Genomic DNA, 12,106 nt, shown 5'->3' on the forward strand with positions numbered 1-12,106 from the left:
TATTAATCATATGAAAAATTTACTGTATGCATATGGGCATACATACCCACTATTTACAACATATCGACAATTATATAATCAAAATATCGTCAATAGCAATAATATAGATGATATGTCGATATTTAATGGTCGGACATACCACGATCACGACCTAATCTTAAAATTTTCCACTTTAGTTGGGCCTCATATGGTTCACACCCTAGCGGAAAGGCTGTGTGGATAAGTTAGTTGAGGACCGTTGAGAGTACCCGCAAAGGCAAGAGACTTTCATCACTCAATCCTTTGAACTTTTGAAGAGTGAGTTTCTAAAATGGCGTCAATGGCTGTCTGTCATTCCTTAGCAACATTATCTTCTACGAAACCTTTGCTATCTCAAAAGAAGGCAACCTCCATTGCCAACCTCAAATCCCACGAAAGGGTCTTACAATCTTCACTGTTGGGCACAAGAATACTGATTAGAAAAACAAGAGTGCCATTTAGCAGCAGGGTTGGAGCAACATCGACTTCCGAGGTCACTTGCTCTGCCTCTTCTTCCACTCTTCCTTCGGCTCTTCTCTTCGACTGTGATGGCGTGCTTGTCGATACAGAGAAGGACGGGCATCGCATTTCTTTCAACGACACTTTCAAAGAGGTCAACTTTCTCTCCATTGCTCTCCTCTGCTTAGTGCTTTTTTGTCATCAAAATTTTACTACTTGGTTTTCTTGCTTTTGGGGAATTGCTGTGAATTTTTTGCTTGGCGAGCTCGTAAGCAGCGAAATTTCGAAAGAAAATGGAACTTTCAATTTGTGTTTTCTATAATTTTGATGAAAATATTTGAAAGACGAACCTGAATCTCAATTACTTTGATGGGTTAGTGACGTGATGACATACTTGATTGCACAGAAAGAACTGGGTGTTACTTGGGATGTCGATTTATATGGCGAGTTGCTCAAGATTGGAGGTGGAAAAGAAAGGTAAGTGTATCTCAAAATATTCTATAGCTAGCTTTGCATTATTTGGTATGAATGAAATGTGAGCCAACATCTAATTTGGTTAACAAACTTTGATTTAGTTTTTGTATCCGTATATGGTTCGGGTCTTCGCAGGATGACAGCCTATTTTAACAAGACGGGTTGGCCAGAAAAAGCTCCCAAGAGTGAAGAAGAACGAAAAGCATTCATAGCTTCACTGCACAAGCGAAAGACGGAGTTGTTCATGGCCCTTATTGAGAAAAAGTTGCTGCCTCTTAGACCCGGAGTTGCAAAGTTGGTTACCATCTGATCTTCTGCTTTTGCATGAAACATTCGTTATTTGATTTTTGTGTGTTACATATCTCTTGCATTTTCGGGTTACTGGACCTGGAAGTAATGAACTATGTTAGCAGTGAAATTTTAGTGTTCTTCACAAACAACATCAGTCTTTCAGTCCCATCCATGATCAAAAGTATTTAGTTAGATCGTGATTTGTGCGTTAGCAATCGTAGCAGGTGCATAAGAATCTTTAGCATTTAGCATTTTATACATAACAAGATAATGCTTACAGTAGACTAGTATGTTTATCTGAATAGAATTTCAAATTTCAGATGTTGGGTTGCTGAGTTTCTCTTACCAACTTGTACAGGCTGATAGACCAGGCTTTGGCAGACGGAGTTAAAGTTGCCGTGTGCAGCACTTCCAATGAGAAGGCGGTATGCTTTATCAGGTTCCACATTTTCGTTAATTGCTTGTGTTATTAGTTCTTTTGTGACTGATGACTACAATTGAGGTTCTTATCTCTGCAAGAACTAACAAGTAATCATCAAAACCTAACGTACTCTTGCGTGTTTCGAAACCTATTTGGTGTTGATCACTTGATTTACTAATCAAATATACTGAAGTTGAAACTATGGGTAGAGCAGAAGGCTGAAGACAAGAGATCCTACTCTTATTACTGAAATAATACATACTGATGCATAGATTGATCCTGTATTGACGTTCGAACCACCTTTTTTTTTTTAATTTCAAGGTCTCTGCAATAGTTTCATTCTTGCTGGGACCAGAACGGGCAGAAAAAATCAAGATATTTGCAGGAGATGTCGTTCCTCGCAAGAAGCCTGATCCGGTAAACTTGGATCCCTCTTCATGTGAATTTCATGTTGTTTTACATATAATATCATGTTTCTCTCTTTGAGTTTCATTTGTCACTCAGACGATGTTAGAAACAGATGAAGGTATATGGATTATTAGCCACTAACCTTTACAGTCTACTCATTCTCCTTGACAGGCCATCTATGTATTGGCGGCTAACACTCTCGGTGTTGATCCTTCGAGGTATTTCTGATGCTAGAAAATGAGAATGTATCTGAAATTTTACATTCTAAATGAAGCATCTTTCGTCTTCTGCAGTTGTGTTGTGATCGAGGACAGCGGCATAGGCCTTGCAGCTGCCAAAGCTGCAGGAATGAAGTGTATAGTAACGAAAAGCGGGTAACTTATATAGTTAATTTTACTATATGAACAAGAGTTCTTCCTTCTTGATATTCAAGATTATACTTCAAATTTGTTAGAAAGTTCATGAGCATGAGTTGAGTGTGATCATCGCTAGTCATATATGTCAAGCCAATAAAATGCTAAACATGTTCACTTCATTTCTTAAAATATCCGGTTTTTCAGGTACACAGCCGAAGAAGACTTTCAGAATGCAGATGCAGTCTTTGACTTCATCGGAGATCCCCCGGAGGAGCGATTTGACTTGGGATTCTGTAGAAGCCTTCTCAAGCAGTACGTGAGCTAGCCTACATTTATATGTTCCTACCGGTAAAATTTCGCTCAACGCATGTCCTCCCTCTGCAATATCTTGGATGGTGACTGCGGTTTTAACTAAGACAATAAACGAATGCCGGTAAATATGCATCCGATCATATTTAGAATGGTCGAGAGAAAATGTAATAAGGTGTTTTGTTGCTATGTCGGACCAAACTGTATGTAAAATAATTGAAGAACCACCATTCGTGAGATATATAGACTCAACTGACCACCTCCAAGCAGTCCAACAGAAACTAATTCCCCACCAACACAACATCCGTTACAAGATTCTGAACTTAAACATGAGACAGCATAGAACATTCATTGATAGAAAGTAACATCTTCGAAATTAACCTACGGTAACCATCATCATCGAACTTGGCAAAGATATTATATAACTTCATCTAGTTTTTCATACCATAATGTTCCATGAGCAATCACCGTGACAGCAGGGAAATCAAGATGATAAATTGAATGCCTTTGGGAATGAATCGGGAGACCACTCTCGAAATTACGGGAAGAGTGGATGCAACGTATGATAAGTTTCTTCACCCAATTCTCTTACTTGGACATTAATCAACCAACCCCTTTTAGGATTGAAAACTTCAAAAAGAGGTGGCGATATGTCTCTCCTTTAACGAACTCGTCATATTCAGTGGAGAGGACATATTTGAAGTTTTCGATCATAAATCTGATTAGTGGAAAGTTCTCCCAAATCCCCCTTCGTAGTGCGCGATCAAGTTCATGGAAGTTATACTGAACGCTACTGTGCATGGGGTAAAAATATTCTCATGAGGTACGAGCGTGCATTCAAGGATTTGCGTGTTTATATCTTGCGAGGAGAAGCGGGGGATGCATCTGGCATTCTGGAAAATCTTTCTATAGATAAGTCTGTAGAAATGTTTGAAGACAATCTAATAGTTTGTTTTGGCTGTGTTGAAGAATCCCATTTTGCATGTGTAGCAGTGCTCCAACTGTTCATCGAAGGACCTCCTGACATTCAACTCCGTCGCACTGATATGAAAGCAAAAGAAACGTACTATTTTAACCGTTGTGTGTATCTTCGTGATCGGTTTACCACGCTTGATCGTTCGGACAAGCATGAGCATAAGCCTGATGCAAGTTCATGAACTCCCTAGTAGGGAAAAGCTTCGAGTCTCATGAACTTTCTGGGGTTATAGTGGTCGTGGTTCCCAGCGTGCTCAACAAGAATATGGTGGGCCACAAGAATATCAAGGCGGAGGCATGGGAGGGCCCGCTCAGCAAGGAGGTGGTGATGGTGGTGGCGGCGGCCATTTAGGGCCACCTCAGCACCAAGCACCGCACCAACACCCCCCCCCCCCCCAAAAAAAAAAAAACAGTTCCCTATCAACGGGTCTCCCCTCAGCCTTCATTTGGGGGAAGTTCATCGTCCCAGCCACTCGAGCCTTCAGAAGTGGAGGAGCAGCTTGCTGACCTTACCGTACAGGACGTGAGTGCACATAGGCAGGCAGCTTATTATTTTTCTTAAATTTTACTATACCAATCTTAATAGTTAACAACAATCATCTCATATGATTTATAAAATATTATTTAAATATATAATATTCCTAACGTTACTCTTTCTTTTATGCGGAAAGTCTACGTACCCACACGGCTTCTCTCACACATGACACTTTTACGCAGTGGAGGTTAGCTCTCTGTTTGCATGGTGGAGATTCACTCTCACATACTTGTAAAACATACATTACGTGGCCATCCTGACGCCAAGTAATTCTTAATTCTAGTTGCATTACCAATTAATACAACTTTGCATTAGTATTTCAACACGGAGGAGGTGTGCAGTAATGGGAGTGAGTTAATCTAAGAGGTTCTCTAGCTAGGGTTATTTAAATATGGGCAGATGGCTGGAGTTAAAAGAACAACCACCAGAGTTACTACTATGGACGGTGGCTTGCGGTGGGTGTGTATTGTCCATATTGAATAATATTTGACTACTTAAAAAATGAGTAAGCATCGGCCATAAAGTCTTGTTCGAGTGCAACGATATTTTTGAAAATCTATTTCTAATCTAATCAAAGGGACATTAATCATGACATGGCTTCATCCCGTGGAATATATAGTAGCAGTCCATTATCTTAGGCGTAATCTTTATGATCTTCGTTCGCCAAAATTTTACAATCTGCAACGAAATTTCCTTCCCGGAAAAAGATCGTGACCCATTTTCAACATCACTCAAACCTATGAAGTGTAAAATGTAGTTAACCTCTCTATTATCGACTGAAATTGGTGTAACAAAAACTTCATGAAACCAGAAATCTTCAACTTCAAGCAAGCTTGCAAGCTCAGTGACTAAGCAAGCACGACGCAAGCTCAGTACCTTTGAAAACTGAAACAGCTTTAGTTTTTCAAGCTAGTCACTGAGCTTGCTTGAAGTTGAAGATATCTGGTTTCATGAATTATGTTTCTGCATGCACTTGCAGGGTTTAGGACTACGCAGCTCATATCGGTATTCTATTTCTGGGCTCAGTCAATACTTTTATATCAAAAGCCTTCTCTTCTCTGTCTAGGCTCGTAAGCTGTCGAAGAAGAAGAAGAGAAACGAGAGGTGAATACAAGTCGAATGGTACGATATTCCTTGATATAAACAACGAGTTTCATTTCCTTTCAAATTTCAATGCAGAAAAACAAAGAGGTTAGAGTTCTGTCATTAACAATCAAGGGAAAAAATGACCCATAAAACACATCAAAACTCTACAATTAAGCCATGACAAAGTTACATGTGAACTTGAAATAACAAAGATTACACATTCCGAAAAACCCCATACTTTCTGTTGAAACCCCAAACTCTACAACCTTAAGTTAGATCCCAAATATTTTCCCCATATCCAACTGCTGTTCTATGTTTCTTTGTCCCAAACCCAATTCCTTTGACCCAAGATTTTACCTAGGTCGAATTCTCTCCAGCCAGTCAATGCTCTTCCGTGGTTTTTCTAGCTGACAGTCGACGCTTCTCCTGGATTTCTCATGACGGTATTCCACACTTCTTCGTGACTTCTCTATCTGGTCAACAGAGATTCTAAACTTGTCTACCTTGTCAATGTTATTGAACTTGTATTCACTAATATTCAGCTTTTCAGGTCTATCAGTGCTTTTCCTTGATTTCTCTCTCCGATCAGTACTCTTTCTTGGAGCCTCGTAAAAATCGACACTCCTCCTAGGATGTTCAATACGGTCCGTGCTTTTCCTGTGGCCTGTGCTTTTTCTTGAAGTAATCCTACGTGAAGGTGATTTTTCGACAGTTGAGATGAACTTGTTGAGATGTCTAATATATTCTGGATAGAGCTCCAAATTACAGTGATTTCCGCCTTTGAGCCATAGAGGTTCATATTTCTCTTGGCAAAGTACCCAAAGTTGCTTGCCGTGTGAGCAGTCCACAACTTCATCAGATGTTCCCTGCAGAAGAATAACAATCAGAAATTTCAACCAACAAAAAAATAAAAACTTGGCAAAATCCATTTGATATTCTGCTTTAGTCATCTATGAAAGCTCAAATGTAATTCACGTGCCAAACGTATGCAAAGTAGAAAAATTCCAGCAATCAATTTAGTTCATAGAAAAAGGCAGTACTTACGTGTATTACCAGCACAGGACATTTTACCAGTGGGATTTTATCAATGTTCTGCACAGAAATGAAAATCAGGTTCAGACACATACATATGCATCAAAATTCTCTTTATAAAGAATTTCGATAAAAGTCATCATAAAATGGTATCAAGAATCTAACCTTATAGATATCAAACCAGTATGTGCGCTTCACAGGATACATGACTCTTAAACCAGATAATATAGGACTATGCAGCACAATTGCCCTTAATCGAGGCAAACGGACAGCAAGATCAACAGTCGGGCCACTTCCAACCGACTGACCATAGAGGATTACGTCTTCCTGCTTAGCACCATACCTCTCTTCAAGACACTTATATGCAGCTTCAATATCTGCATAAGTATTATGTTCACTCGCCTGCAGATAAAAAGTACATGGATGGGCTTATCAGACAAACCTTTCTATTGCAAATTGAAACACAAGCAGATAATTCGTACTGCACTTACCTTGCCTGAGGACTGCCCATAGCCAGAGTAATCATACCTGCACAGGTTCAACTAATATGATTCAGAATGCTTTCCATACTTCTTTCAGAAAGAAAATGTCTCCTACAAATTTATATGTTCCAGTGTCAGGTTTGGAACAATCTGTACACATAAGTTCAAATCAAACATAACTTCTATGAGCTTTATCAGAAGCAATATTCTGGATTAGCAGATATAACTTTGGAGGGTGATCCAGCATCAATGACCGGAACACTCTAAAAAAGGGGATTGACACATACACTGAAAGCCTATACACATTTTGTTGCTAAACACGTTTTTCTTGATGCAAAGATAAAACCGAAAACAATTCCTTTTTCCCCCTCCAAAAACAGTTACACTCGACTTGGAAGTTGGAAGGATAGTATAAACCAGTTCAAATTATACAAACGTATTTGGACCGAGGTCTGCACATAATCGGTATCTTTGGCGATGTATCCAAATCTGAATGTCTAAAGGAAGGTCGTCTTCAAGGCTAGCCTCCGAAGTACAGAAGGGAGTGCAAATTGAAATTTCACATTTTCTCCAGGCACCAAGAGGTCGCACTTGGTGCGATGGCAAGTGCCTTCGCCCATGAGCGGTAGGTCTCGGGTTCGAGACTTGAGAGCAGCCTCTCCATAAATGGGGGTAAGGCTAGCTGACATTCACCTCTCCCAAACCCTGTGTAAAGCGGGAGCCTGTGCACTGGGTACGACCTCTGTTTGCCATTTCAGCTTAACTAACCAAAATTTGGTTCCATCGCAGAACTACATTTCAGCATAACCTTGACACTTAAAACCACCTTTTCCAGTTGAACTGTTGATCCGACAACAGCCACAACCAGTAAGAAAAAACCGAAATGGCACTCTAACTCGTTGTATAAAATTACAAGCTTTACTCGGAAAAAGAATCGAAATTTGTTTCTAATCGATTGATTGCGCCAAAATTACAATTGGGTTAACCATAACTCTTAAGAAACTTTATGTATCTAAATCAAAATTCCCAAGATATTCATATTTCTAAAATTAAATCACCAGTTCCTCATCGGAGTAAGTACCCAAAATAATCAACAAATATCCAATGGCACACCCAAAACCAAAATTTCTCAAATGGGTAAATTGCTAATTCATCAAAATTTCATCAGCACACCCAAAAACAATCACACAGAGAAGAGAGAGCCAAAACTGTAAAACAGTAAAAGCTTCAAAATTAGAGTAAAGGGTAGAGGGAGAGAGAGGTTACGCCATGAGATTGACGCGCAGGTGAATGCTCAATTCGATAAAAAGCTCGTACATCTGGCCGATATCGGTGGCGTTGCCGTGGGAGTAAAGGAGCGTGGACGTGGCCATTGGGTGGCGGATATAGACGGCGACGATCTCATTGCCGCGGCGCGTCGGAAACTTCAAAACGTCGACGTTTTCGCGGTGGGGAAGCGGATCCAGTAGCAACAGCCCTGTGGCTTCGTCTTTCACTACCTTGTAGGATGGTGGGTTCGGTGGAAAAAATGCAAACTTTGCAGCCATGGATGAAGTAACCCCACCCATCTCTCTCTACCCTCTCTCTCTCTCTCTCTCTCTCTCTCTCTCTCTCTGGGGTTGAAGATCAGACGCAAATTGACATTCCTGAAATTTCTACAGTGCTGCAACTTTCTGTTGGCCGAGTGAAAGACAGTGTCTTGGAGTGAATAAAGTGAGCGTTTCTTGTTGGTCTAATTTCTAATCCACTAATTATTTTTTATTTATTTATTTGTTTATTTATATTTGTTTTTCTAAATTAATTAAAAATTATTTAGTGGTATTGTGAGGAGTCTGCATCTGTCACGTGGGGTTGGCACTAATTTAATTTGTGGTTGCATTATTGTCCTGTTATTTTCATGATTTTCATTATTCCTTTTCTTTGTTTGTTGGCATTAAATCCCCTTTGTGTGTGGTTGATATGTACATTTATTGAAATTTAATTTACTTCTTGTGTTCATGCCCATTTTGGACTGGCCGCCTCACCACGTGGATGGTCTAGTGAATCTTATAAACTAAGGCGGCTAGCGGTTGTACATATTAATTTTGATTCATCTATACTAAAACACGTGGATAAGTTATATCGCGAAAGCTTGGTCGAGCGTGGGTCAAAACATATAGTCAACTATAACTTGTCGAATCAATGATCTTGACCTATCTGCAATATTGAATTTATCCATGCTTTTTTTTATTTTTATTTTTTAATTTATCCATGTTTATCAAAAAATGGAAGGATTAATATATGTATATGGGAGTAAATCAAGGGCATAAATGAGTATATCTTGGAGAGATAATCTTAACTAGATTATTAATTTGTCCTAATTTGTAGTTACTCGTGTGTCTGCAACTCCCATGATTTCCAACGGCACCTGCTTTCGCCATTTTCAAAGACAGCTCTGTCATGCACTCTCTGTTTCTATGATGCATGAACACGGAGATATTTCTTCGTATTTTCATGTCATATTTATATGTCGTGTCGTACTTTCTTATATTTATGGAGCGTTTTTTCTTCTTAATTATTCATTTGTTGTATCATATCTCTGTATCTTTGTGCATGCATCGTAGCTCTCTTCTTATTTTATTTTCTCATTTCTTACATGTATCCAATACATTTAATTAATTCAAAAATTGATAAATAATTATCTTTGCAAAGTAACTGAAAACAAAAAGATTAAAAGAGACATATAACGTTCAAAAAACGCACAAACCCTATGGTTGAAAATAATAAATCCCCTTGAATGAGCTTGAATGGCAGCTGCAGAAACACAGATGAATTTTTATTGAGCTTCCACCTACACATTTTAACTTTCATCATCCCATGCATATATGGAAACTAATTAATTTCTGAATTAAATCATGAAACTTAAAAAATATGTATAGACCTTTTAAGAAGAAATCTATTTTATTTTAATGGAGATTTGTTGTAGGATACATTCCATATCGAACCTCAATGATCCGAACTGTCTATTTTGTAAGCATCGATTCATATATCATGTATGCAAAAATTTAATTGAATCCGAGACCAATTGTCCATTTAATTGTCATAGTGAAATTTTTAATGTTCATCAAATTTTTTTAACTTAATTAGATGCCTCAAATATTTTCAATTTGGCTAACATCTTGTAATGATGATTTATGAGGTACAACTTGCAAAATAAACAATTCAGATCGTTCAAATTTGATGTGGTATGGACGCCACAACTAACCTTCATTTAAAATAAATAAATAAATAAAAGGAGTAATTAGGTTTTCATCCTTATTTTTACTACTCTATTGATTAAAACCTTATTACTTTTCAATTTTTGATCAAGGTCCTTTGTATTAATAATATCACTAATTATTTCAATAATAAAATATTTTTTATTTCTAAATATATTCATTTAATATTAAAAATATTACAATTAGTATATTTATATTTATGGCTAAATTTTTTATCATATATTTTTATTTTTAGTTTGTACCCATTTTTAATTTGCAACCCTTTTTTTAATTTGTACCAATTTTCCTTTCAGTTTTAATTTGTACCCATATATTAATTTCTTTTTGTGCCCATATTTTTTAAAGTTTTATTTGTATTGTACCCATATTTTTTTATTTATTTGTACCCATTTTTATTTTTGCTAAATGTACCCATTTTGAAGAATGTACCCATGTTTTGATACAATAATTTTTTGGTTATTTTTTATGAATGTACCCATGTTTACACACACACACACACAATAGTATATTTATATTTTAATATTTTTAATCCCACAAATTATGGTTTTTTATTTAAAATCTCATTACTATAAACAACTATAAATTTTAATTTTTAATTTAAAAAATATAGTAACGTACATAGAAATAAATTATCAATTAATTTCAGGGATTTTGATCAAAAATTGAAAACCAACAAGGTTCAGTCAAAGACTATTCATAATTAGGGACCGCATCCAAAGTCTCCCTAAATAAAATAAGGATCCCTTCCTTAAACTGTATTTATATAATTTATATTTTCTTGTCAAAAAATCCAAGATGAAAAAAGTTTCCATGCACTGACAAATTCTTAAAAAACTAGAATATTTGCTGGTCTGGGAATTCGAAAGCTGCAGGAAAATTTGAATCCCGGGGAGTCTGAGTTGGTGTGGAATATGTGAAAACATGCATGCATGGAGCAACTCACAACATTTGGATGGTCCCTTCCCTTCTCTCTCTCTCTCTCCTTCTCTCACACATAACATGACTGTATTTGGGAGGAACATGTTGGCAACTTTCAAGACAACTCCCTTGGTAGAATGAGACTACTCACATGTCTCTTTTTTTTCTTCTTATAAAATTCTTCGACGCTTGATAAGCCACTTCTGATTATTTACGTTTCTTTGTTCTTTGATCGATTCAATTCGTTTCACTTACTACTGTAGTTTAGTAGTATTCTTTTTAACAATGTGTGGAAATCAATTATCAATTAAAAGATCTCGAACCTCTACATGTAGGCTTTGTATATTTGCTCGCATTTCGCTACATTCAACCATTATAACGATCTAACGACTTAACACATGACGCATCAAATGGTTTAATTTCATATTTGATCAGATTGGTTTACTTTATTCAAAATCTTCTTGTTTTCCACTTTGTTACGCCAATTTTTTTTTTTAAATCTTTCTATGACTAAATATGGTCTGGCCCAGTCCATAGTTTGCAGATGTTGGCCTGAAAAGATTGGATTTTACCAAAACATTTTAGATTGGTTTCGCCTAGCCCAAAAAGTGGGTAGGAAACTTGTAGGGGGCAACTGAACATTTATTTAGGCTGGGGTTGCTATTGCGCTTCCCGTTCCCTTGTGTCATGATGGTTTACGGGCCCTTAATCCTAGAAGAAGATTGCTTCAAGGGTTATTATGGTGTGGCTGAACGTAGAGCAGTTCGGCCCTACAGCGTTTGATCAGTAGATTATTTAGAACTTCGGAAGATTGAGGGGTTATAATTGGAGATATTATTGTTTTTGGTACAGAAGTTCCTATAAAAATGGGAAATGCCTTACCTTTGAGTGCGGTTTGAACCATTGATTTACATAATTGGAAGTAACCAATTAGGTTTACGACGAAACCTAGAAATCAATACAGGAGAACCATGAACGGAGAGCTTTCCCCCCTTTTTCACCCGACTCTTTGGTGGTTTTAAGAGCTAACAATTTAATAACTATCTTTGTAGCTCCATAATGTTTAAATTTATGCTCTTGTTATT

The 12,106-nt window shown here is 37.4% G+C and overlaps 2 protein-coding genes across 2 annotated transcripts; one reads left to right on the top strand and one right to left on the bottom strand.

Moving 5' to 3' along the window:
- Positions 1-200: 200 nt before the first annotated feature.
- LOC126599644 (CBBY-like protein) lies at positions 201-2,975 on the top strand. Its single transcript, XM_050266039.1, has 8 exons — positions 201-631; positions 884-954; positions 1,087-1,245; positions 1,601-1,667; positions 1,985-2,080; positions 2,243-2,289; positions 2,365-2,445; positions 2,632-2,975. Exons 1-8 carry the CDS (start codon positions 311-313, stop codon positions 2,750-2,752), a joined length of 963 nt encoding a protein of 320 aa, XP_050121996.1. The 5' UTR covers positions 201-310; the 3' UTR covers positions 2,753-2,975.
- Positions 2,976-5,380: 2,405 nt separating this feature from the next.
- Positions 5,381-8,578, bottom strand: LOC126599639 (uncharacterized). Its single transcript, XM_050266035.1, has 5 exons — positions 8,113-8,578; positions 6,856-6,892; positions 6,530-6,766; positions 6,377-6,424; positions 5,381-6,198 (listed from the first exon to the last, which is right to left on the bottom strand). Exons 1-5 carry the CDS (start codon positions 8,412-8,414, stop codon positions 5,686-5,688), a joined length of 1,137 nt encoding a protein of 378 aa, XP_050121992.1. The 5' UTR covers positions 8,415-8,578; the 3' UTR covers positions 5,381-5,685.
- Positions 8,579-12,106: the final 3,528 nt, after the last annotated feature.

The sequence above is a fragment of the Malus sylvestris genome, chromosome 14 (genome assembly GCF_916048215.2).
Source record: "Malus sylvestris chromosome 14, drMalSylv7.2, whole genome shotgun sequence".
Classification (NCBI taxonomy): Eukaryota; Viridiplantae; Streptophyta; class Magnoliopsida; order Rosales; family Rosaceae; genus Malus; species Malus sylvestris.

What these genes read in the sequence shown, in the direction of transcription:
- LOC126599644 (XM_050266039.1), top strand. Translation starts at nt 311, where the DNA reads ATGGCGTCAATGGCTGTCTGTCATTCCTTAGCAACATTATCTTCTACG. An exon ending in CTTAGACCCGGAGTTGCAAA is followed by an intron (nt 1,246 to 1,600) that starts GTTGGTTACCAT and finishes CAACTTGTACAG; the next exon opens with GCTGATAGACCAGGCTTTGG. An exon ending in TGTATAGTAACGAAAAGCGG is followed by an intron (nt 2,446 to 2,631) that starts GTAACTTATATA and finishes CCGGTTTTTCAG; the next exon opens with GTACACAGCCGAAGAAGACT.
- LOC126599639 (XM_050266035.1), bottom strand. Translation starts at nt 8,414, where the DNA reads ATGGGTGGGGTTACTTCATCCATGGCTGCAAAGTTTGCATTTTTTCCA. An exon ending in ATGGGCAGTCCTCAGGCAAG is followed by an intron (nt 6,767 to 6,855) that starts GTAAGTGCAGTA and finishes TTTTATCTGCAG; the next exon opens with GCGAGTGAACATAATACTTA. An exon ending in GTCCTGTGCTGGTAATACAC is followed by an intron (nt 6,199 to 6,376) that starts GTAAGTACTGCC and finishes ATTCTTCTGCAG; the next exon opens with GGAACATCTGATGAAGTTGT.